Below are 26,263 nucleotides of genomic sequence, written 5' to 3'. Positions count from 1 at the left end.
AGGTCTTTGGGTCAAGTTATATTAGCAGTTGCTATGTTTACCTCTTCTAATGCTACAGTGCCAGCCAGGGAGTTACATTTTGAAACAGAAGTGATGTTTTGCCAAATGAACCAAGTCTTCATTTCCAAGAGGAATCACATGTCAGCGAGTTCTTTCCCCGGTAATTCATCCATTTTAATAGTCTTCCTCAGGCTTTGCCTCACTTGGACCTGTGGAAGGGCCTCCGGCGAGCCCACTGTAGCTTCGGGTTTGAGGGGAGTGAAGGTCCTGCTGCAGACCATGGAGACTGGAAAAGCCACCCGGCGAGGGTGTACAGGAAGTAGGCAGGGACGGGAAAGACGGGCACGACGACGAGGACGACAAGCAAGCCTTTCGCCCATGACGGGTAAGTTCGGATCTCCTCATTGGACTGCGGAGAAAGGGGAGGAAGGCTTAAACTGCCCAGGTTCTCCGGAGCGAAAGGCTGCAGAGGGCAGGGGGAGACAAACCCAGCGGGGAGAGCAAATGACTGAATCCCCAGGGGGTCAGGGAATGAGATGACTGAGTCCTGGAGGCAAGGGCGGGTCTAAGGCTTGTTCCCACTCCCTAGAGGCCATGGGGTCTGGGAGGGAGGCTCACAGTGCTTGAGTCCCACGCCAAGCAGCTGATGGTCTTCAGAGACAGATGAGTCAGGGCAGTTACAAACAGGACCAGCAGCACGGCGGGAGACAGGCAGCACCACAGCCAGCGACAGACGGGGAGACGGGGCGGCCCAGCATGACGCTGAGGTCTGCGAGGAACCTGGGAGGAAGAGCCGCGGCGCTCCGGGACGCCCAGCCAGGCCTACCCAGCCTTGGGGGAGGGCTCAATCCTAGCCTCGGCTGGAACAGAGCCCTTAACATTTCGTAAATCTTCCCGCTCACCTCTGCAACCAGTCTTCTCGCCTCTAATTCATCCCCTTTCAGTCTGATTTCTGTCCCAGCCCCGGGATTTTGTTAAACATTTTTCTCACCATCACTCACAGGAGAGAAGCCAAGCTCCTTAGTGTAGTTTCTTCAAGCCCACATCTATGGCCTTCTTTGTACACTTTCATAACCCCAATATATATGCAAAGCAGTTTCCTTCTGCCTGGAATGCCCTTCTTTCTCTCCCTTGACAAGCTTCCCTTCATCTGTCTACACTCTGGGCAGGCATCCTTGCCTGACTCCTCAGTCTTCTTTAGATAACTAGCTGGGTTTCTGTAGTCCTCAGTTGCCTCTATCATTGGCTTTTCACACTGCCCAAGAATCTGCTTATGTATGTTTTCTTCAGTGTGCTCTGAAAGCAGAAACTAAATATAATTCATCCCAGCATCCCCACTCCTCACCACAGGCCTGCCTGACACATAGGGAGGCCCTAAGAGGTATTTGGAAGTGAGCGTATGGATCAGCAAACTGATGCCAGGAACAGCTTTCACCTGGAAATGCTGTCACCCTTGGATTACATGGTGGTTCTCAAATACTAGTGTGCATAAGCATCACTTGGGATTCCTGCTAAAATGCAGGTATAGATTCAAAGGTCTTGGGTGGAGCCTGGGGGTCTGCATTTCTGATAAGCTTCCAGGTGATACCAATATTGCTGGGCCACAGGGCACACTTTGAAAAGCACAGGATTACATGTCTCAGATGTTCAGCACTACCCTGGTTAAAAGCAGGGCTCAGGAGCCCCTGGGACTTGACATGGACTGTTCACCACTTTTCCACTCTGCAACTGCTTTCTCCAGGAGCCAGCCCATGCCCTCCCCCCTCCCACCTATGGGGCTCTCCATAGGCCCTGGGATTGGAGACCTCACAGGAGAGGCCAAAGCTCCCTAGGGACCCTGGCTGTGTGGGCACATGGCAGAAGATCCTGGGCTGAAGGCAACACCTTCTGGCTCCATAGATCCAGGCCATGGCCACGTTCTCCAAGATGAGAATGAAGAAGAGGCACAGAGATGCCCAGTATTCATCCAGCAGGTTCACATAGTAGCTGCCAGAGGGCCATGCAGAAATAAGGCTGCACAGGAACACACACACATACAGACCCCCACTGGAGGAAAACAACAGATTTGGGTCAAGGTCAGAATCCAAGCTCAGCTGGGTAAGAGCTTCAGTGGAGTTAAGGTAAACAATGGCCATAGGTGGGAGGGCAGTCAGAGGTCAGAGTACCTGTGAGCAGCTTTGTGTATTTCCTGAGGGAAGAGAAGGTGTCCTGGAGTGGGGTAATGATACCCTGCATGACCCCTGTCATGGTGCACAGCCCCAGGTTCACCAGCAATAGGAAGATGATGATGGACCAGAAGGTGGATCCAGAAAACACAGAGAAGATGACGTCAGTAAATGCCACAAGGACCAAACCTGACCCTCCATGACCTGTGAATGAAGGGAGGGATGGTGAGGGCTCTGAGCTCAGTCTGTAGAGTCCTAACTCTGTTGTGGTCCCCTCCCCTAGGAAACTATTGGTAGCATGGTTAATGCACATTGAGGGGATCTCTAGGCCCCCATTCCCCACCATTACCTACCTCCTTCAACTGCTCAGATAAGCTGCAATTGGACAAATATGGTAGGACTATGCTTCTGACTTGTTCAGGGAGGTTGCTAAGCCACATGGAGTAGATGGGGTCTGGATGATGAGACAGACTATCCGGGGGCCGGACCTCAGGAGGTAGCACCTACATTGCTACCAGTCTCATCACTGTCTCAGCATTCCTGGGGACAGGGGTAGAATCATATAAACCATTTGGCTTTTTAAGATAGCTTTTCCTCCCTCATCTTCCAGATGAGAACGGAAATCATTAACATAACGTTTTCAATCTCATTTAAAGTAGAGCTTGCACTGAAACTTCAGTTTCCAGGACCCTCGGGACCACTGCCTGACACCTACTGTCACCATCACAGAAGTGTCTGTGTGAGACCAGAGAACTTCTGACTTCTGTGGACACCCGCAGGGGCCTTTGCTGCAGTATCACTGAGGATGTTAGGACCCTGACCTCCTACCAGACCATGTCAGGACATCAGGGCTTCTCGGCTTTCTGGACCTGCTATCCACTCCAGCCTCATCACTCACAACTCTCCTCGCCCCCTCTGCTCAGCCATATTCAACTAGTAAACATTCCTCCACGTGCTCCGCTCTCTTGCCTCAGTGTCTTTGGTGCCCGACGTTCTCTCTGCCTAGAACTGCCCCACTCCACCCCCAGTTGTGCCCCCACACCCATTCTCCAGATAGCAAATACCCGTCAACCCCTACTCAGTTTACTAAATTCTACTCGCTGCCATGGAAAATTGCTCAAAATCTATTTTCATAAGGGCAAATAAACAAACTGAAGAAAAGCAGTATGGTATGATCCAACTTTTTAAAAATGGTATGTTTTCATATATAGGTGTACGAATGGGAAATATCTGAAAGAATGGTTGCAGGGGTGATTTCTCAGGCGGCAAACTCAGCCCGGGACCGCCTCCACTAGGAAGCCACCTCTGACTGCCCGTGGAAGCTAGCAGCTCCCTCCTCTGTCTCACATCGTGCCTACTACCAGTTCTCATCTAGTTTGGGACTGTCTGCTCTGTATCTGCTTCCTCAAAAGACTGTGGCTTTCATGAGGGCAAGGGTGGTGCTTCACCATTAGCCGGGGTTCCAGAACACAACACAGGGGTTGGTAAATAGATATTTTTTAAGTGTCCAAGGAATATTTTTGGAACGACTGTCACAGGAGAAGACAATGGGGAACAGACTATAAGGGCTTTGGCCCTGGGGGTCCCCCCAGTTTTTTGTCTAATGGTTCAGCTGAAGGTATCCCCTAATGTCTTCCATGGCAGCCCCCAGTTAAGAATGGGGTAAACACACCCTTGAAAACCTCTGCCGTTTGGGGCTTTCCTACTTTAGAAAGGTAGCTCTAAAAGAAATAGGGTTGAAGAGATTCAGGTGTTTCTAAGGTTTAGGATGCTCGGATTTTAGGGCCCTGTATTGACTGAGCCAATATTCCGGGGGTGGGGGGCTAGGCTGGACTTCTGTGGGCTATTCCTAAGACCTTGATCCTTATCGTGATCTCCATATGAAATAGTAGGCTCACTTCAGGCAGCATTTTTTGCTGGTCTCTGTAGCCAAGTGGCCTATTATGGCAAATACAAATAACATGACCACCAGCGAGGAGGTCAGGCTGAGAAGAGCCACAGTGACAGCATCAGTGACACAGTTGTTGGGCTGCGGGGTGTACGAGCTTATTGCGGTGAAGCTGCTGAAGCCAGAGCCTACGGACAGAAAGAGCTGGTTCCCTGCCCGGCGCCACACTTACGCGGAGTACAGGGCTGGCACCTGAGGAGAAGGATTGTGCAAATTGGGATATAAAGTGAGGGGCGTAAACCGTGGCTGAGATGGGAGATAAGAGGCAGGGAATAAAAAAGAGGGAGAGAAGACAGCCTCTATCAGACAGACAACAATAAATGCCCTTGACACCCCCACTTGGGTAAGAGGGTTAAAGGGCAGGGGTCACCTCACCTTGGCAGCCAACAGACTCTTGAGACCAAAATGTGCGCCTTCCAGCATGATGCTCCGGATAAGGAGACAGGAAAGGCAGATGTAGGGAAGGGTCACTGAGACATACAGCACCTGAGTAGGAAGTATGGTTCAGACATAGAATTCAGCATAGGCAGAACTTGAGATAGTGAGACACATGGCTATTGGGAATCAGAAGGCATATTAGAAGGAGGGAGAAGTTGGGAGACCAACAGCCATCAAGTTAGGAGAGCATCAGGGGTCTCAAACAGAAGGGGCCCATCGGATCAGTAAGTCAAAGGGCTGCTCACCTTCCCAGTGGCCCTGGGCCCTCTGATCATGGAGACGCAGATAATGAACCAGACGCAAAGAGACAGACACTGAGATGCACTACTGGCGGCCCACCCATCTCAATCTCGTCTCCGGCCTTCAGTACATGCCGGTACCAGAAGTACGTGGTGGATGTTGTCTGTGCACACTCAGGATCTGAGGTGAACTGACCATGGAGGAAACTGCAAGACCAGGTGCCTCCCCTCTTCTCCGCATCTCCCCCCTCCTTCATACCCCTTTCATCACCTTCCCATTCATCCCCATCCTAGCAATGATCCTCTTCCTTCTTCATTGCTTTGTACTTTTCTCAGCCCTCCCACCTGCCCTTTTCCCTCTCTTCTCACCAAAATCACTGGAATTTCTCAGTAAGGGACATGATGCCCAAGGCAGTGGAGACTGCAAAGACTGAACCAAATAGAAGGCACCCCAGGCCATGAGCACGCTGTAGTACAAGCCCGCGATGAAGCACACCTGGGGGACAGGGAGAATCCGGAAGTAGGGGAAGGAAGGAGGCCAACAAAAGGAGGGGAACTTGGCCCAAGGACTGGGGACCTGACAGGCCTGGACCCATATAAGCAAAGCCACTGGACCCATCCCAGGACTAGGGCTGGAATCGGGGTGGGGAGCAGAGGGCAGGCCAGGGCAGCCCGGGCTCCTCACTGTGAGGCTGGTATACCCCAAACCGCCAGTCCAGGGGCTGACGGCCGTCCACACACCCAAGCTGCCCTGATGCATCCTCGGACCGGCTGCCATCTCCAGCAGGAGAAGCGGAACCCCGACCAAGAGCAGCATGAGGACGTAGATGATGAGAAAGCTGCCTGTGCAGGGGATCCAGGGAGGGGCTCTGAGAACCATCTGGCTTTTCAGGGCCAGGGCCTCTTTGGGGTTCCAGGAAAACATGCTCCCCATCAGTGACCTCTCCCAGGGCCTCAGGCTTTAGGACTCAATTACTTCCATGTCCCTCACAGTTCCAATGTCCAGTCCCTTGGCCTCCAATTCCTGGAAGACCCAGGTACCCAGTTTCCACTCCTACCCTCACCATCTTTATGAACCAAAATATTCAGCTATCCTGCTCCCATGTTCCAAACATCTAGGTGTTCAGGCACCTGGCTCCTGCCCAACGATCCCAAATCCTTAGTTCCTGCCTATCTCAGGGACCCCAGAGTAGCCAGAACAGGCCTCCAGCTCCCCAACCCCTGTGCATCCATGATTCCTGGTCCCCAGGCTTACCACCTCCATTGTGAAAACACAGATAAGGAAAGCGCCAGGTGGTGTTCAGCCCCACAGAGAAGCCCACCTGGGCCAGGAGGTACTCAGTTTTACTGGCCCAGGATGGCCGGTCAGTGGGGGCTTCATCCTTTGGCTCATCTTTGTCTGTGGTCTCCAGTGCTTCATCATTATCTTCATCAAACCAACTGTGTGATGACAGAGTGTCAACCTTCTCTTTCTCCCCATTCAGTTCCTCAGCAGACAACAACTCGGACTTTAAGACTGGGGAAACTGAGGTAGTAGCAGTCAGGTATTTGGAATCCGAAGTCCCAGACATCCAGGGTTCCTTATCCTGGGCCTCCATGCTTTTATTAACAGTCGTCATCCTGGGTGGACTTGAGTTCCTGCAACTGCAGGGATGCAGCCTTCTTCCTTGTTGACCTTAAGGACATCAGAAACTGCAGCTTTTAGGCATATGAGCTAAGGAAGAGACAAACCTAATCCTACACGAACTCTTGAGGCCTCCCCACCCCTCTTATCCTTATGTGGATAAGAACATAGAGTGCCCACCCTGGAAAAGATACCAAGAAAATGCCTGTCTCTACCACATAACAACTGGAAAACAATACCATCCACAACAATACCAGAAGATATCGTCTAAGAGTAATTTTAACAAACGAAGAACAAAATCTTTACACACATACACGAATTATAAAATAGTATTGAGAGGTGATAAAAAAGCCCTAAATAAAGAGATATGACATGCTCATGAATTGGAAATCTTAATAGTATAACAAGGTCAAGTTTCCCTAATATGATCTATAGACTCAGTGCAAAACCCTCCTAAAGTCACAGCAGGGTTTTTGTGGAAACTTACAATCTTGATTCTAAAAGGTACACAAAGAAACAAAAGGTCTACAATGGTTAACACAGTCTTGCTGGAGAAGAACAAAATGTAGACTAATTGTAAAGTTACAATAATGAAGAGAGTACGGTGTTGGTGCCAGGATCTGTGGCACAAATAGATCACTGGAGCAATATGCTGTGCTGCCCCTGTGGTAGCTACTATGTAAATTAAAATTAAATAACATATGGCTATGTAAATTAAAATTAAATAACATTAACAATTTAGTTCCTAAGTCACACTAGCTACATATCAAGTGCTTGGCAGCCACATGGCTACCATATTGGTAGAACAGATACATAACATTTCCATTATTGCAGGAAGTTCTTTGGATGCCACTGGGAGAATTCAGAAACACATACATACATGGATAACTGATTTACAACAAAGAGGGCACTGCAAAGCTGTAGAGAAAGGACATTCTTTTCAATAAATCTAGTTGTTAGGGCAATTGGGTAGCTATATAGAAATAAATGAACGTTGGCCTCCCCAGCTTCACATATTAAACAAAAATCTCTTCAGAGCAGACTGTAGTTCTAAATATGAAAGGAAAAACAATAACATTTCTAGATGAAAAAACCTAGGAGAATATCTGCCTGACTTGGGGGTAGGCCCAGATTTCTTAAATAGGACACAAAGAGCATCAGTCACGAAGGGAAAGTTTGATAAGCAATCAGAAGTTGCCATTAACTGAATGAGCAGACAAGCCATAGAGTAGCGGAAGATATTTGCAACATACATGCTAGACAGAATAATGGCCTCCAAGACATCCACGTCCTAATCCCTAGAACTGCTGAGTGGTACCTCACATGGCAAAAGTGACTTTTCAATGTGGTTGTTATGGATTTTGAAATGGGGAGACTATCCTGGATTATCTATGATGAGCCCTGTAATTGATCCTAATAAGGGACAGATGGAGACAGGAGAGTCAGAATTAGAGGAGGAGGACACTCTCTGACTGAGAAGGAAGGGACGCGATTGAAAGAATGCAGATGGTTTCTAGTAGCTGTAAAAGGTTAGGAAATGGATTCTCCCTGAGATGCTATGTGAAGAACATGGGCCTGCCAACACCTTCTTTTAGCCCAGTGAAACTGATTCCAGATTTCTGACCTCCAGAACTGTAAGACAATAAATTCATGTTGTTTTAAGCCACAAGTTTTGTAGTTACAGTTAGAGCAACAGTAGGAAACTAACAAAATATATAACCAAAAAAAAAAACGTTTAAATACATTTTAAAACACAGACCACCTAACAAGGGGAGGGAAGGAAACAGAAAGTTTGAACAAGCATATTACAAAAACAGATATACAAATAGTCAGGAACATATGAAAAGGTACACAGTACTCATTTCCGCTGGTCAAGAAGAAAATGTAAATTAAAACCACAATGAGAGTAGATGAATATATACGAGATAAATCAGTATCGTAAAATGTTAATTGTAGAATCTAGGTTGATGGGTACATGGATGGTCACTGTATAAGTTTTTCAACTTTTCTGTATGCTTAAATGTTTTTTCATAATAAAATGTTGGGAGGAAGCCACAGTGAGATACCATTATATACGCACTAGACAAGCTAACATGAAAAAAACTAATTAAACCAAAGGATGGGACTCACACTTTTGGGAGGAACATAGATTGATTAACTACTTCAGAAAACTAGTTGAATGTAACTACATATTATAGGTATTTTCATATTTTATGACCCACTCCAAAGTGATTATCTAACCAAATGTTTATGTAAGTACACAATCATGTGCAAGCATGCGAATAGCTGCATTATTCATAACTGCCAAAACCTCAAAACACCCCGAATAGCATTCAACAGAAATATAAGGGATGGTATCTTTGTATAATGGTTATACAACAATAAAAAGAGTGAATTACTGATATGCGCAACCTGGATGGATCTCAGAAACATTACTTTGAATAAAAGAAGCCAGGCTAGAATACAAAATAGTATATAATTCCACTTATATGAAGTTCAAGAATAAGCAAAAGAAATCCATGGTGTCAGAAGCCAGGATAGTGGGCTCACATTGCGATGATTTATTTAGCAGGAATTATCATCTGTGCATGATTCAATATGTGAATATTCAATGAAAGTTTAAGTTAAAAATAAACATTGGGGGAAAAAAACCTGGATTTCTATACAGTAAAAATAAACAGAAAGTGAATTTAAAAAAATAGAACGATAGCACTTACAATAAAACAACCTCTATGGCATGAAGAAATAAACCTAAGCCATATTAAAACAGACCTAAATAAATGCAGAAATATCCACGTTCATGGACAGATGTATTCAATACTGTAAAGATGGAATTCCTCCCCTAAATTGATTTATAGATTCAGTGCAATTCCAATAAAAGTCTCGACATTCATTTTCATGAAAGCTAACACAATTTTATCATTTATTAGAAGAATTAAGTGCCAAAAATAATGAAGAGACCACCACTAGTCTTCTGTTCTGGCCAAAATGGAGTGAGCTAATGACATACAGCCAGTCTCTCTCACTGATTACACTAAAATCTCTGGATAGAATTTTAAAAGCAACTACTGGAGGTCTTTGAAAAGTAAACAATAGTGGTCAGACTAGGGATTTAAGTAAAAACGTGAATAATGACTTATAATGGGGGGGAGCGAGTTTCACATATTCTTTTCCCTCCTTTGTTTCTCGATGCAAAAATATGCCAAGTTATGGCCCTCTACAACAAGCACTAAAAGCTAAAACTGCAGGAGAAACCCCTCATTCCCAGAGGACCAGGAAAAGAGCTCCTATGCACCAAACAGGGTGGGGGGGATGCTAATTTTCCCTTCTTACTTCAGAGGCTCACCTCTGAACGACACAAGCGCACAACAAACACAGTGAAGCAAAGGCTTAGAAAACTGAACCATGATATAAACCACTGGCCAAGTCACAAACTAATCCCGGGCAGCACATCCTAACCCAAATAGCATAGCTGAGACTTTGAAAATGTTAACATAATAACCAACACCCATAGAATAGAACAAAACTTGCCATCCGAACCTCCCTAGGATGATTGCCTGCTAAAACAAATAAGCAAATAAAAGTCAAGATTCTCCAGAGCATATTAACAGGAAACAGAATTCACAACATTCCAAATTCCCAGGATACAATCCAAAATTATTTACCACTCAAAACACAGACTCACACATGCAACTCTGACCATTACCCAGGGGAAAAGACAATCAATAGATAGCAATCCTGAGATAACCCAGATGATGGAATTATTAAACAAAGACTATTTTTTTTATTAAGGTATCATTGATATGTACTGAAGGTTTCACAAAAAATGCGTTTATTACATTCACCCTTATTATCGAGTCTCCCCCATACCTCATTGCAGTCACTGTCCGTCAGTTTAGTAAGAGGCCACAGAGTCCCTATTTGTCTTCTCTGAGCTATACTATCTTCCCCGTAACCCCACACACACTATGTGCACCAATCATGATACCCCTCAATCCCCTTCTCCCTCCCTCCCCACCCGCCTCCCACACCCCTCCCCTTTGGTAACCACTAGTCGCTTCTTGGAGTCTGTGAGTCTGCTGCTATTTTGTTCCTTCAGTTTTGCTTCGTTGTTATACTCCACAAATGAGGGAAATCATTTGGTACTTGTCTTTCTCTGCCTGAGCATAATACCCTCTAGCTCCATCCATGTTGTTGCAAATAGTAGGATTTGCTTCTTTCTTATGGCTGAATAGTATTCCATTGTGTATATGTACCACCTCTTCTTTATCCATTCATCTACTGATGGACACTTGGGTTGCTTCCATTTCTTGGCTATTGTAAACAGTGCTGTGATAAACATAGGATGCATATGTCTTTTTGAATCTGAGAGCTTGTATTCTTTGGGTAAATTCCTAGGAGTGGAATTCCTGGGTCAAATGGTATTTCTATTTTTAGTTTTTTGAGGAACCTCCATATTGCTTTCCACAATGGTTGAACTAGCTTACATTCCCACCAGCAGTGTAGGAGGGAGTTCCCCTTTCACCACATCCTCACCAACATTTGTCGTTGTTTGTCTTTTGGATGGTGGCCATCCTAACTGGTGTGAGGTGGTATCTCAATGTGGTTTTAATTTGCATTTCTCTGATGATTAGTGATGTGGAGCATCTTTTCAAGTGTCTGTTGGCCATCTGAATTTCTTCTTTGGAGAAGTGTCTGTTCAGATCCTCTGCCCATTTTTTAATTGGATTATTTGCTATTTGTTTGTTGAGGTACATGAGGTCTTTGTATATTTTGGATGTCGACTCCTTATCGGGTATGTCATTTATGAATATATTCTCCCATACTGTAGGATGCCTTTTTGTTCTACTGATGGTGTCCTTTGCTGTACAGAAGCTTTTTGGTTTGATATAGTCCCACTTGTTCATTTTTGCTTTTGTTTCCCTTGCCCGTAGAGATATGTTCATGAAGAAGTTGTTCATGTTTATATTCAAGAGAGTTTTGCCTATGTTTTCTTCTAAGAGTTTTATGGTTTCATAATTTACATTCAGGTCTTTGATCCATTTCGAGTTTACTTTTGTGTATGGAGTTAGTAATCCAGTTTCATTCTCTTACATGTAGCTGTCCAGTTTTGCCAACACTAGCTGTTGAAGAGACTGTCATTTCCCCATTGTATATCCATGGCTCCTTTATCGTATATTAATTGACCATATATGCTTAGGTTAATATCTGGACTCTCTAGTCTGTTCCACTGGTCTATGGGTCTGTTCTTGTGCCAGTACCAAATTGTCTTGAATACTGTGGCTCTGTAGTAGAGCTTGAAGGTGGGGAGTGTAATTCCCCCTGCTTTATTCTTCCTTCTCAGGGTTGCTTTGGCTATTCGGGGTCCTTTGTGGTTCTATATGAATTTTATAACTATTTGTTGCAGTTCATTGAAGAATGCTGTTGGTATTTTGATAGGGATTGCATTGAATCTGTAGATGGCTTTAGGCAGGATGGCCATTTTGACGATATTAATTCTTCCTACTCAAGAGCATGGGATGAGTTTCCATTTGTTAGTGTCCTCTTTAATTTCTCTTAAGAGTGTCTTGTAGTTTTCAGGGTATAGGTCTTTCACTTCCTTGGTTAGGTTTATTCCTAGGTATTTTATTTAATGTTCTATTTCTTGATTTGGGCAGCAGTTACACAAATAAGAGCTTTAAAGTTACTCATTTAAAATTCTGTATGTTACATGCACTTTTGTGTATGCATATTCTATTTCATGTCTTAGGATGTTAAAAATAAAATATAAAGAAAAAGAAGACATGGACAGAGAATTAGGAGAAATGCCAGAAGAAAACAGTGTCACAAGAGCTAGAGAGAAAAAGTAACAAGGATCTTTGGGTTATCAACACAAAACCAAATAAACTCTAAAAAGTATCCATAGTGACTTTTCTCATTTGGGTTTTTCTTTTCTTTGGTTGGGAGACTGGGGGGCAAGGGAGCAGTGGAAAGTAAACAGAAAAACAAATCTGATTCAGTTTGTTCAAAAGCTAACCAAGTTGTGGAAGCTTGAGACATTTATCTTATAGTGGGCAACTGACCTCAGAAGCACAAATCTTCACTAGTACTAGCTATTTTGCCAGCAGCTGAAATGTAACATACCTCAAAATAACAAGACTACTGATTCTCATAATTGATGTTAACACGAACCCTGACTCTGGTCCACCTAAAGAAAGGAAATTGTGTTCATGAAAAACATATCCACCTTTCCTGAACACATTCAAGAAGAGTAGTCCTTAAAACAAGTTTCCTGCAAGTAAATGGGTTAAATGTGACTCTTCTGTGAGAGACCTGACTTTTGGCAAACTGACATTCTGAACACTGGCCACTGCGACACCTATAAAGCCCTCAGATCCCTGGCAGGTCTTCCAGGCTAGGGAGGCCCCGGTGATGGCCCAACGTGGGGGACCCTCCCCGTCAGCCCCCAGGCCGTCCCGGAGTGCTGGGATCTCCCACAAAAGCCCATGCCTCTCAGCTTACCTCCTTCCCCAGAGCTCTAATGTCCAAAAATTAAAGGGGGAGCTGCCCTCAAGGTTCCCCAAGCAGCAGGAAGAAACTGTCCCTAACAGGCGGGTGACGGGGCTGGACCCAGTTCTGCCGACCAGCGAGCGGGGACCGACGGCCGAGCCCCGTGCTGGCCGGGCCTCAGGGCTGAAGCCAGTTTCCTGGGCCCCAGGGGATAAAAAAGGGGGGCCCTCTCAGGCCTGTTTTCTCCCCCTGCTCCGCCGAGTCCGGGACGCCCAGGAGGCTCCCGTCCGGCGGCCTGTTACCCCTGAGGGCGACCCGTGACCCCAGGGCTTGCGAGCGACACCCTGCCACACGCCCCCAGATCTACGAGCGTTTCAGGGTTTCTTGGGGCCAAGTCACCCCCACCCTAGCCCTGAGGCCTGAGCTCTTCCGTCTGGTCAATCAAGCGAAAAGGTGAGTGAAGAAGCCTCAATTAAGATGCCCACCGAACACCTTAGGCCTCTTCAGACCCGCTCTCGCGCCGCTCCTTGCTCTGCCTCCGGTGCCGCCTTTCCCGCCGTTCCTCTGCGCATGCGCCTCAGCTTCCTCTGCGCGCCCCCTACTGACCTAACGGATAATTCCGCCTCTCTGCCCTCTCCTATACCCACTCCTTACGTGCGCGCACGCACGCGCCCTCTGCCCGCGCATGCGCCGCCTTCTTCGATTTCTTCTTTGGACCCCCTACCCCTCCACACCTTCCCCAATCCTGCTCTGTCCTGGCTCTTGGCCACATCCTTGATGTGGAGCGTGCGTTTTGCTTCCACTCCCCTTAGGTGGAGATGAGGATGCAGGGGAAGAGTTGTTTTTCCCAATCATTTCTTCTTGCCTTTGAACCTTTGACGCTTACTTAAGGCTCCCCAGCTACTAGACAAACCTTAAGTATGTGTCCAGTGAGACAGACAGGGACCTTGCCATCAGATTGCTCGGAAATCTTTGCAATTGCAGACAAGAATCAAAAACCCAAAGATTTATTTAGGTCAGCAGGTCTCAAACTCTTTGGTCTTAGGGCCACTTTTATAATCTTAAAAATGATAAAGACCCCAATGATTTATATAGGTTATATTTATGTGGGTTGTATGTTTATGTAAGTTATATCTAGTGACAAATCTAAAGCTCTAGAGACTGAGAAATCTCTGAATCTCTGAAGTGTCTGTTGAGCCATTACAGATGCTACCAGATAAAGAACTGAGTCCTGGGACAGGCAGATTCTGCTTCACCAAGCAGCAAGGCCAGTTAACAGAAACAACCTGTTCATCAAACTCAAGAATCAGAGGATATTTATAAGGGGTCTCAAGAAAAGAAAGTTGTTCAAGTTTACAGTGGCTACAGATAAGAAAGGCTGGCAAACATGAGTTGGGAAAGTCCAGGGCTAGGTGATTATTGCATAGAGAAGGCTTGTGGATTGGTTGTTTACAACAGTCAGGAACCGTTCATGTGTAAGAGAGGTACAATGGTTCTGGCAGCCTTCTAGATCATTGCTGAAATTATTTCATTCAGGAACATGAAGTCTCTGCTTAGCTACAGTCCTTGGCTATTGACTGATTACCTCCCCTATTCTCTGACCTTTATGTCACTTAATTTTAGGACATCTCAGAATTTTTCATCATCACTATCTATTAAAACTGAGAAATTTCTAGATATATATTGTTATCAAAAATCCATTATGTGTTAACATGAATAATTTTTTTTGAAAAATAACTATAATTTCCATGCCACAAATAACTGAGAAGAATGTTGTACATTTCTGCAAATCTCTTTAATGCCTGACTTAAGAGAACACAGTTGGATTTCCATATCTGCTTCTGCACTGGGTCTGTTGAAATACCTCATGTCCTGCAGCTTCTGGAAAACATCATTGTACACTCAAGAGAAAATAAGAGTGAAAAGGCAAATAATAACATCCTAATAGAAAAGGCAAATAATAACATCCTAACAGTATTATGAAGATAATTTTCACCTCATGGACGCCTGAAAGTGTCTCGGGAACCTACAGAGATTCCAAGGCTACATGTTGAAGACCATAAGCTCAGACTGTTATGACGAACAAAGAGATACAATAGGAAAATGTCCAGGTGCTATTAGACAGCATCACAACCTGTGGAAATTATTCACTCCTTCAGCACATAGACCTAATTTAGATGGGGGAGTTCTCTGAGAAAGTAACATTGAAGCTGAGCTTTGGAGGATGTCTTACTATGTGAAAAATGGAGTATGAGCATCTCAGGGTCCAAGGTTATGCAAAGGCCCTGAGGCAGGAAACTGTGAACTCAAGACATCAGGAAAAATTTCAGTCAAATATTTATTGAACGATGTGCCCCACAATTCCCTAGGCCCTCAGATATTGTTATGAAAAAGATTTTACATTCTGATTGCAAAAAGATAGTAAACACATAAATAAGAATTTCCTAGAGTGGGAGTGCTGTTAAAAAAGCAAAACAGAGTGTTACGAGGGGACAAGGCAGGGAGCTATGGACAGAGTAATCAAGCGAGACCTCTCAGAGAAAAAACACTGGAGCAGTCATGAAGGAGATGAGGAAGGAAGTATGAACAGAACAGGGAAGAGCACTGCAGGCAGAAGGAACAGCAATGGCAAAGATATTTAATCAGTACCCTGGACAGGTTCTTCAAACAGCAAGGAAGCCAGTGTGGCTGGATCCAATGACAGAGGGGAAGGGTGGTAATAGATGGGATCAGAGAAGTATGCAGGCCCTTGTAAATCACGGTAAAAAGTTGGGATTTTTCTTGAGATGAAAATAAGGTTTTGAGTAAAGAAGTGACTGACTTGAAACAGGAGGATGGATCCTTCTGGCTTCTGGGCAGATAATAGGATGTGTGGGCTAAGGATAAATTCGGATGGCTCCGGGCATTCCTTGGCTTGTGTCCGCATAACTACAATCTCTGCCTCTGTCTTCACATGGTCTTCTCTTCTAGGAGTGTCTCTCCTCTCCTTGTGTTTTATAAGGACACTTGTCCTTAGACTTAAGAGCCCAGTCAGATAATCTAGGATAATCTCATCTTGAAATTGTTAATTACATCTGCAAAGACCTTTTTCCCAAATAAAATCACATTGTAGGGATTAGGGCAAGGACATATCTCTTCATGGATGACATTCAACCTACTATAATCAGTTTGGAGGCAATTATAATTATTTGTGTAGAAAATGACGAGAGCCTGAATTGGGCTGGTGGCAAGCTGGAGAGAAGTGGATAGATTTGAAGTAGTATACTAGTAGTGGTAGCGCGTAAGAAGATGTCATGATGGTTTAGAAGTGGGAGCTGAGGGAGAAGGAGTGGTGAGTCAGCGTCCTGAAATTTGGACACAGAGCTGTGTAACCCAGGTCTGCATTCAAAAAGACTCCTCAGGGCCACGGAAGGAATGTACTGGAGCATGGAGACTAAAGCCAGGGAGAAGCCTGAGGTATGGATCCAGGTGGGACAGCACAAGTCCTGAGCCAGCCTGAGCCATGATGACAGAGAGGAGGGGACAGGGTAGAGAATTAGGAGGAAGGATGGATTGGATTAGGGACTGATGGGCTCAAAGGGAGAACATGAAGACAAATCTCTTGATATTACCCAATCAGAGGGGAAAAACAGAAATAAGAATGAAAAAGGGTGAATTCAGTTCACTACCATTTTGTTGAGGACTTTTGCATCTATGTTCTAACCTTAAACCTCAAGAAACTAGAAAAAGAAGAACAAACTAAGCCTAAAGGTAGCAGAAGAAAGGAAATAATAATGATTAGAGCAAAAATAAATGAATTAGAGACTAGAAAGAGAGTAAAAAAGATCAAAGTTTTTTTAAAAGAGAAACAAAATTGAAAAACAAAACCTTTAGTCAGGCTAATGAAAAAATAAATAACTCAATAAAATTATAGATGAAAGAGGAGACATAATAACTGATACCACAGAAATACAAAAGATTATAAGAAACTACTACGAGTAATTAGATAACTTAGAAGAATTGGATAAATTCCTAGAAACATATACAACTTACCAAGACTGAATCACGAAGTAAACCTGGACAGGTAACAAGCAAGTAGATTGAATCAGGAATCAAAAACCTCCCAACAAACACAATTCCAGGGCCAGATGACTTTATAGGTGATTTCCACCAGACATTTAAGGAAGACTGATCATTGTCAAACTCTTCGCAAAAATTGAAAAAAGAAGACTTCCAAACTCATCTTATGAGACCCACATTACTCTGATACCAAAGCCGGACAAGGATACTTCATGTAAAGAAAATTACAGGCCAATATCCCTGATGAACATAGATGTAAAAGTCCTCAACAAAAAACTAGCAAACTGAATTCAAAAGCACATTGAAAGAATCATACATCACAATCGGGAGGGATTTATCCCTGGGATGCAAAGTTGGTTCAACACATGCAAATCAGTAAATGTGATTGATACACCACATTAACAGACGAAGGATCAAATGACCATTTCAATAGATATGGAGAAAACATTTGACCAAATTCACCATATTCTCATGTAAAAATTCTCAAAAAAATTAGGTATAGCAAGCATGTAACTCAACATAATAAAAGCCAATATGACAAGCCCACAGCTAACATCATATTCAATAGTGGAAGATTAAAGAGCCTTTCCTCTAAGATCAGGAACAATACCAAAATACACACTCACCACTTTTACTCAACATAATATTTGGCGTCCTAGCCACAGCAATTAGGCAAAAAAAAGAAAGAAAAGTCATCCAAGTTGGAAAGGAAGAAAACAAACTGTTTGCAGACAACATAGATCTTGCATAGAAAACCCTAAAGATTCCATAAAAAAAAACTGTTAAAATTAATAAATGAATTCACTAAAGTTACAGGATACAAAATCAACATGAAAGAATCAGTTGTGTTTCTACACACTAACAATAAATTATCTGAATGTGAGATTAAGAAAGCAATACCATTTATAATAGCATCAAAACCAATAAAATACTTAGGAATAAATTTAATCTAGGAGGTGACACATCTGTACCCTGAAAGATGTAAGACACTGATAAAAGAAATTGAAGAAGACACAAATAAAGAGAAAGATATCCAGTGTTCTTAGATTGGAAGAATTAATGTTGTGAAAATGTCCATGCTACCCAAAGCAATCTATAGATTCGATGCAATCGTTATCAAAATTATAATGGCATTTTTCACAGAAATAGAAAAAAACATCCTAACATTTGTATGGAACTACAAAGGACCCTGAATAGCCAAAGCAACCTTGGGAAAGAACACATCTTGATTTCAAACTCTATACAAAGTTACGGTAATCAAAACAATATGGTACTGGCATAAAAACAAGGAAACAGAATTGAGAAATAGAGAGGCCAGAAATATATCCACATACATATATAGTCCACTAATTTTTGACAAGGGTGCCAGTAACACATAATGGGGAAAAGATGGTCTCATCAATAAACAGTGTTGGGAAAACTGGATACCCACATGCAAATGAATGAAAAAGAACCGCTGTCATACACTACTCACAAAAATCAACGTGAAGTGGATTAAAGACTTAAATGTAAGACCTGAAACCAGAAAACTCCTAGAAAGCACAGAAAAACAGCTCCTTGAGTTTTGCCAAGTTGATCTTGGCAATAATTTATTGGTTAAGACACCAAAAGCATAAGAAACAAACGCTAAAATAAACAAGAGCGATTACATCAAACAAAAGCTTCTACACAGCAAAGGAAACAATAAACCAAAAAGGCAGCCTTTTCAGTGGAGAATGGGAGAAAATATTTACATACCACATATCTGATAAGGGGTTAATATCCAAAATATACAAAGAACTCATACAATTCAATAGCACAAAAAAAACCTATAATCCAATTTTTAAATGGGCAACAGACTTGAATAGACATTTTCTAAAGAAGACATACAACTGGCCAATAGATACATGAAAAGGTATTCAACATCACTAGTCATCAGGGAAATGCAAGTCAAAACCACAATGAGGTGTCACCTCACACCCCTTAGGATGGCTGTTACCAAAAAGTCAAAAGATATCAAGGGTTGGCAAGAATGTGGAGGGAAGGGAACTTTTGTGCACTGCTGTGGGAAGCCAAATTGGTGCAGCCACTGTGGAAAACAGTACGGAGGAAGATCCTCAAAAATTCAAAATAGAACCAACAAATGGTCCAGCAATCCCACTCCTGGGTACATATCCAAAGGAAATGAAATTAGTGTCTTGAAGAGATATCAGCACATCCATGTTCACTGCAGCAGTATTCACAATAACCAAGATATGGAAACTAAATGTCCACTAAATGTCCTTCTGTGGGTGAATGGATCAAGAAAACACGGGGTACATATAAAAATGTGGAATATTAAAAATGGAAGGAACAAAACAGCAGCAGAATCACAAAACCCAAGAATGGACAAACAGTTACCAAAGGGAAAGGGACTGGGGAGGATGGGTGGGAAGGGAGGGAGAAGGAGGGGAAGAAGGGGGCCTTACAATTAGCATGTATAATGTTGGGGGGCACGGGGAGGGCTATGCAACACAGATAAGACAAGTAGTGATTTTACAGCATCTCACTACACTGATGGACAGTGACTAATGGGGTATGTGGGGGGGACTTGGTGAAGGGGGGAGTCTAGTAAACATAATGTTCCTCATGTAATTGTAGATAAACGATTCCAAAAAAAAAAAAAAGGTGACCCACCAAAAAAAAAAAGTGGAATATTATTCAGCCATAAGAAAGAAGGAACTCTGCTATTTATGACAACATGGATGAGCCTGGAAAACATTATAGTAGGTGAAATTAGCCAGAGAAAGATGAATACTGTATGTATAGTATCATTTATGTGTGGAATCTGTTTTTTTTTAAGGTTGATTTCATAGAAATAGTGTAGAATAATGGTTACCAGAGGCTGGGAAGTGGGCAGAATGGGGAGCTGTTGGTCAAAAGCACAAACTTTCAGTTATAAGAGGAGTAAGTTCTGAGGACGGAACGTACAGCATGGTGACTATAGTTAATAGCACAGTATCAGGCAATGGGCAGTTGCTGAGAGTATCTCTTAAGCATTCTCACCACAAGACAGAAAAGAAAAAAAAAAGAATAACTATGTATAACTATGTAAGGTGATGAATGTGTAATCATTCCACAATATTATATGTATCGAATCATGTTGAATACTTTACATACATACAATTATATCTGTCGATTATTCCTCAATAAAGTGGAAGGGGGAAAGAAAAGAAGACCCAGAGTAAAAAAAAGATCAGAAGAGTATTAATATGAATTGAGTTTTTATGACACTAATAAGAAAATTAATTGCACTTGGAGCCTTGAAAAATAAAATAGTGGATGAAAACTCTCAAGACAGAGGGGGTGTAGGGTCTCTAAGGAGGGGCTGGTTTTCTAGGGCGTGGGTGGATTTCAGGATGGTAGGAACACCCATGATATCGGAAATCTGTAAGGAATTCAGGGCCTGACAAGAGTGGGGAGCCTGTGGCACATCACAGGAGACTTCAGAGGCTGCTGGGTATGCAGCTTAGGCTTAGAGACAATCAAATACTGCAAAAACCCCACTCTAACTGCTGAGATCCCAGGGCCAATCCTGGCTGCCCAGGGGCCTCCTCCTTTGGGGCCCCACTGCAGAGGCAGGAAGTACTGCCTGAGACTCAGCTTCCGCTCTGGGTGTTTTGGCACGGCCCAGCAGCCCCCCACTCCGGGGGCCTTCCCACTGGGGGCCTGCAGCACTTTCACTTCCCCCAGGTGCCAGCTCCTGCCACAGAGCAAGATGCAAACTGCAAGTGAGGGGCAATGACCAGGTGGCAGGTTCGGGGAGATAAACAGAGGAAGGACAAGCATGCAGAGAGAGGGCCAGAAACCCAGCAAGGGTAGGTGTAGAGACCTGGGAACAGGGGTTGGGGGACATTGACCCAGAGAGAAAGGAACAGAGACCCAGAGAGAGGGGGACAGGAACCCAGAAAGAAGGGAAGAGAGACCCAGAGCGGGGAGGACAAGAGGCCCAGGGCCAGGAAAGGGGCACAGAGATAGATGCATAGATGTCCCAGCTTAGCAGGCGGTGAGGTCAGACTGTCTTGTCTACGATGTCAGCCGCTGTCCAGGGCTGCCCTAGGGTCCAGGTGCCCAGAGTAGATCAGAGGCCCTGTGGGTCCCCCAGCCTGAGCCATGGAGAGCTGAGAGGGACTACCTGGTGCGTCCTTGGTGTCAGCAAACTCCAAGGCCCCTCAGGTACTGGTATGTGGGTCCCAGTGGGGTAGGTGAGAGAGGCAGGGATAGAGGCACAGAAGAAAGGCAACTCGTGGGTAGAGGGAGGGGGTGGGGCTCCCCCCAGGGAACTTCCTCTTTCTCTGTGTTCTTCCTTTCTCCCTTTCTCTTGCGGGCTCGCTCTCTCTCTCTCTCCCTGTCTCACAGCCTGTTTTTCTGTCTGTCTCCCCCACTGCCAACACTTCTTCTGTCCTGACCCTCCCACTGATCGCTCGCCCTTCTAGGAGAAGATGTCGGCCCAGGACAGCTGCCTCAGCTTCACCAAGTACCTCCTCTTCGTTTTCAACCTCTTCTTCTTCGTGAGTCGCCTCATGGCTACCCAGACCGAGCCAGCCCAGCCTCCGCCGCCGCCACCCAACCTCACAGCCCCCTTTGCCCACCGCCACATTCTCACCTCCTCTCCCCAGGTTCTAGGCAGCCTGATTTTCTGCTTCGGCATCTGGATACTCATCGACAAGACCAGCTTCGTGTCCTTTGTGGGTGAGGGGGCTGGGGCAACTGGGGAGGGCCTACCTGGAGCGGGGGGCAGTACCCAGCCTCACTGGAAGCAACCTCCTGGAGTCTCACTTGTCGCAGGAAGGCCCAGGGTGCCCAACTCCCTAAGCAGGCCGCAGGCCCCAGGCCCCACCTCACGGCTCACCACTGCCGCACCTCTCTAAGCTGCAGCATCTGACAAATGCATTGTACATATGAATAGTAATTAATAATAATAATAATAGCCATTGCTCAGGTACTTCCTAGGTGTCAGATCTGGTGAAGGTGCATCAGGTCTTCCCACAAATCTTCCCCTCTCTCGAGGTTCAGAGAGAAGTCACTTAAGAGCAGATGTAACACTAATAATAACAGTAGGGAAATGGCCAAAATCCTAATAGCTCATATTTAATAAGTGTTTGGCCTGGGTTGAACACATGCCTCCCATGTGTTTCTCAAAACAACCCTAGGAACTAGGTATCATTGTTCCCTAGGCCTCCTGGAGGGTTAAGTGATTAATCTAAGGTCACCAAACAAAGGATGGGACTGAAACTACTGGGGGGAGGAGGAAAGAGACTGAGAAAAAGAGGGAGAGACAGTGACGAGGAAGAAAGAGGGACAGAGATCCAGAAAGAAGGGAACAGAGACCTAGAGGAAAGAAAGGGAAGGAGGCTCAGACGAGGACCTGAGCCCCAAGAGAGAGGCGGACAGAGACTCAGAGAGGAGGAGAGACTCTCAGGAGAGGTACAGAGACTCAGTGTGGGGCAGAGCCAGAGACCCAGAGAAAGGGTGGGGGGGTATCAGGAGCCCAGAAAGAGGCTCCCCACTTGAGTGGCTGCATGGTTGGGGAACTGGGCTACCTGGAGCTGTGAACACGGGGCCCAATGTCACTGCTTCTCACCTCCCCCAGGCTTGTCCTTCATGCCCCTGCAGATCTGGTCCAAAGGCCTGGCCGTCTCTGGAATCCTCACCATGGGCCTTGCCCTCCTGGGCTGTGTGGGGGCCCTGAAGGAGCTACGCTGCCTCCTGGGCCTGGTGAGTGCCCCTCCCTCTCTCCCTCTCTAGGACTACTTATGCCAGCCTCAGATAGGGCCCTGGCAGCCCCTGCATCTTGGGGAGGGGCTCAGCCTGACCTCTCTACTCTGCCCCCAGTATTTTGGGATACTGCTGCTCCTGTTTGCCACGCAGATCACCCTGGGAATCCTCATCTCCACTCAGCGGATCCGGGTAGGCTTGCCTTCCCCCCCTCCAGCCCCAACCCCCGCAGCTAGTGGGTGGGGGTGGGAGGGGTGGGAGGGGGTGGAAAGACCCGGAAACGGGCAGACAGGGGCTGACACAGACAAAGAGAATAACGTAAGGAGGCAGAGGAAGACGGAAACAGACACAGACACTGAGACAGAGATGGCAGAGAGACACAGACAAGGAGATGGGGAGTCAGAAAAAGACCAACGCCGATGGAGGACGACAGGCACAGCAAGACAGCCATAGACACAAAGGGAAACAATATAAGAGAGGGGGAAAAAAACAACTCAGAGAAACAGAAAGTCTCCAAGGAAGAGATAAGAGACCTAATATGAGACCGTGAGAGAGAAAAGACACATGGTAGAAGCCGTCAGAGAGAGAAGTTCTAAGGAACAGACACATACCTAGCCAGACACTCGGGGAGGGACAGAAGGCCGACATAAATATGCTCAGGGACCCTTCGGGCAACTCCCCTGAGACAACTGGGGAGTGGCTGGAGTGGGCGGGGGCGGATGGAGGTGGGGACATGGGCGGGGGCCAGCCTCATTCTCAGCCTCTCAGCTGGAGCGGAGGGTGAAGGACATCGTGCTGCAGACGATCCAAATGTACCGCACAGACCCGGAGAAGACGGAGGCGGAGGAGAGCTGGGACTACGTGCAGTTCCAGGTGCGCGAGGCCCCGCCCACCCGGAAGTGCACCCCATCCCCCAGCTCTGCGACCCTGACGAGTCTCCGCCTTCTGCCTCGAGGAGACTCCGCCCCGACGAAACCGGGGGCCCCCAGCTCAGAGACCCTACAGAAACCTACCCACCCACCCCACCTCCTGCCGCGCTCAATGTGGCCCCGCCCCCAGGACATAACAGTTCTGGCCCCAGTTGGCCCAGGCCCCGAGGTCCCCGACCCTGGAATGGCTTCGCCATCTGCTTTGACAAGACCCCAGCCCCAAGGCCCTAGCAAAATCCCACTCCCTGCCGGGTAGTGACTCTAACTCCCACCGGACTCGGCCCTCCGGACTCCATTCCCAGGTCATTCAGGTCCAGCCCTCCCATCCACCGGTCCCCTACCTGAGGCTGAATTGCACTGCCCACCCAATCTTCGGTCCTCCCCCAGCCCCAGTTGGCCCCTTAATTCGTCTCTCCCAGCCCCATGATCCCCTGATGTTCCCTGGCCCTGGCCCAACTCCAGCCCATCCCACTGTCCCCAACCCTACACCCAGCAGCACTTAGCCCTTTGCTCTCCACCATGACCTCATACCCATCACCCAGTCCCCTGACCCCACCAAAACCATCTTGCATCCCTCCAGTCTCGGTTCCTCTGACTCCTGTCCCTTTCCCAGCTGCGCTGTTGCGGCTGGAATTCTCCTCAGGACTGGTTCCATGTCCCCAGCCTGAGAAGCAACGAATCGGAGGTACCCCGCGTGCCCTGCTCCTGCTATAACTCATCGGCAACCAACGACTCTGCAGTCTTCGATATGATTTCCTTACCCCAGTTCAGCCGGCTCGGACCACCGGCGCGGCCCAGGCAAAATACAGACTTTTGCGTGGTCCCGGCAAACAGCTACATCTACCGAGAGGTGGGAAGGGTTTGGAGCAGGAGGGGTAGGTCGGCCTGGATGGGAGTGACCCCCCGGGAGGCAGGGCCGCAGAACATCAGGAATCTGCAAGTAGGCTGGGCTACGAGAATAACGGTACAGGGACGGAGCCCCGTAGAAGGGGCGGTGTCTGAAAGAAGGGCGGGGCCTAAAGAAAAGGCCTGGCTGAAAGGGCAGCACCCGGTTGGCTTGTACGGCGCAAAGGGGAGAGACTAGAGACTAGGGAAGCGAGCAAGGCCTGGAAGAGGAGTGTGAGGGATGGACCGTGAACCGTGGGCCCGGGCTTGAGGTCGAGTCTCAGAAAGAACCCTACCCGTAACTTTTCTTTACATACCCAGGGCTGCGCGCGGAACCTCCAGAAGTGGTTGCACAATAACCTCATCTCCATAGTGGGCATTTGTCTGGGCGTCGGTCTACTCGAGGTGATCTGGTCCCGCCCCCACTCGTGATTACCCCTGCAAGCCCTAGGAGGCCCCGCTCCACATTGTGCGTCTTCCCATTCTTGGGGAAAGGCACATGCGTGATAGGGTGTCAGCCAGACCAGGCCTTCTTACCACAACCTGGATCGGGGTAGACCTGAGCCCAGCCCCGTCGCACTCAGGAAGCAGGCGTCCGCGCGCCCTTCCTCGCCAGGCTCCCATTGGTCCTCCTTGGCGTCCCACCCTCCGTTACTGCAATAGCCCTCCCCTTGCCCCGCAGGTGAGTGTGGCGGGGCTGAGCCTGCTGCTGTCGCTCAGCGCTTTCCACCGGGAACCCCAGCCACAGATGCCAGGCGCCTGCCGTTCGAGCCCCGCGAGCGCCGACGGTGGCCGCGGGCGCTGTGGTGTGCTGAGCAACTGCGGGCGTAGCGGCAGTCTGGGGGGTGGCTGGGGCATGGCAGATGCTGCCCCAACTGGGGAGACAAGGCCCAGCCGGGCAAACTGCCCATGGCCCTGGGGCTCTGGCCGCTTTGGGATCAAGACAAGGAACAGCCTGGGACTGAGAGCGTGGGTGCGGAGGTGGAGGCCGAAGAGGAGGGCCTCCGGAATAAAGGACCCTGGGCTTGCTCCGGATCTTACCCCTTCCCAGACTCCAGGCCTGCGCTAGACAAGCAGGATTCCCTCCACCCGACCCTGTTCCCCTTCCTGCTCCAATTCTGCTCCGACTCCTACCCTTTTACCCTTAACTCCACCACATCCTCCACCTCTCTCATCTTCCCCCAAACTCGTCCCTGCCCCCATCTTTCACGACCAGGCCTGGTTCTCCCTCTAGCCCCACTCACCTACCTACTCCGTCTCCCCTCCCGTGATCCCGCCCCGCCCAGCTCTCTGAGCCTTATTTTCTTCCCCAGGCCGGATCCCCTCACTTTTCTCCCTCTGGACTCCCACCCGCCCCCCTGGTCCCCTCTCGCCGGCAACCCCTCGACCTCTCTGACAGCGTCTCCTTTCTCCATAGCTCAGCTTCATGACGCTCTCGATATTCCTGTGCAGAAACCTGGACAAAGTCTTCGACAGACTCGCTCGGTACCGCTAGGCCCCGCGCTTCCCAAAGCCCCACCCCGACCCCTTCAAGGACCCTGGGCACTTCCCTGACGCTTGTAAATATTTGTTTAATCCCCGGTGAGCCCTCTGCCTCATTCTCTGGGGTGCCCAGGTGTCTGCCTGCCCCACTGCTGTCATCTCTCCCGCGGGACCTGGGTCTTCCGGCCACCAGCTTCCTTCCCCCAAATAAACTTCATTTCCCTGTCTCCATCTGACAGCCTACTACCTCCCACGAAAAATTATTCTAT

General features: G+C 47.0%; 2 protein-coding genes across 9 annotated transcripts; one reads left to right on the top strand and one right to left on the bottom strand.

Moving 5' to 3' along the window:
* Nucleotides 1-199: 199 nt before the first annotated feature.
* SLC6A16 (solute carrier family 6 member 16) lies at nt 200-21,672 on the bottom strand. The gene is given in 14 exon segments (XM_073226365.1): nt 200-409; nt 619-728; nt 731-780; nt 1,885-2,046; nt 2,168-2,369; nt 2,515-2,705; nt 4,061-4,280; nt 4,355-4,359; nt 4,484-4,599; nt 4,826-5,063; nt 5,111-5,286; nt 5,476-5,633; nt 6,046-6,465; nt 21,587-21,672. Coding segments are annotated over 13 exon segments (2,202 nt in total). The 5' UTR covers nt 6,410-6,465; nt 21,587-21,672.
* On the top strand, nt 20,502-26,240 carry CD37 (CD37 molecule). Of its 8 annotated transcripts, none has more exons than XM_037005879.2 (9): nt 20,502-20,711; nt 21,417-21,491; nt 21,600-21,672; nt 22,574-22,698; nt 22,816-22,890; nt 23,467-23,571; nt 24,241-24,477; nt 24,834-24,917; nt 25,935-26,240. In XM_037005879.2, the coding sequence occupies exons 2-9, from the start codon at nt 21,423-21,425 to the stop codon at nt 26,064-26,066; spliced, it is 900 nt and encodes a 299-aa protein (XP_036861774.1). In that variant the 5' UTR covers nt 20,502-20,711; nt 21,417-21,422; the 3' UTR covers nt 26,067-26,240. The 8 variants fall into 8 exon arrangements, with proteins under 8 accessions (XP_036861774.1, XP_017521094.1, XP_036861773.1 ...); XM_017665605.3 differs by having other exon boundaries at nt 20,558-20,798; XM_037005878.2 differs by having other exon boundaries at nt 20,566-20,711; nt 21,600-21,668.
* Nucleotides 26,241-26,263: the final 23 nt, after the last annotated feature.

This window comes from Manis javanica, chromosome 17 (genome assembly GCF_040802235.1).
Source record: "Manis javanica isolate MJ-LG chromosome 17, MJ_LKY, whole genome shotgun sequence".
Classification (NCBI taxonomy): Eukaryota; Metazoa; Chordata; class Mammalia; order Pholidota; family Manidae; genus Manis; species Manis javanica.
Note: the sequence above shows the minus strand (reverse complement) of the source record. Positions and strands in the feature narration are given on the sequence as shown.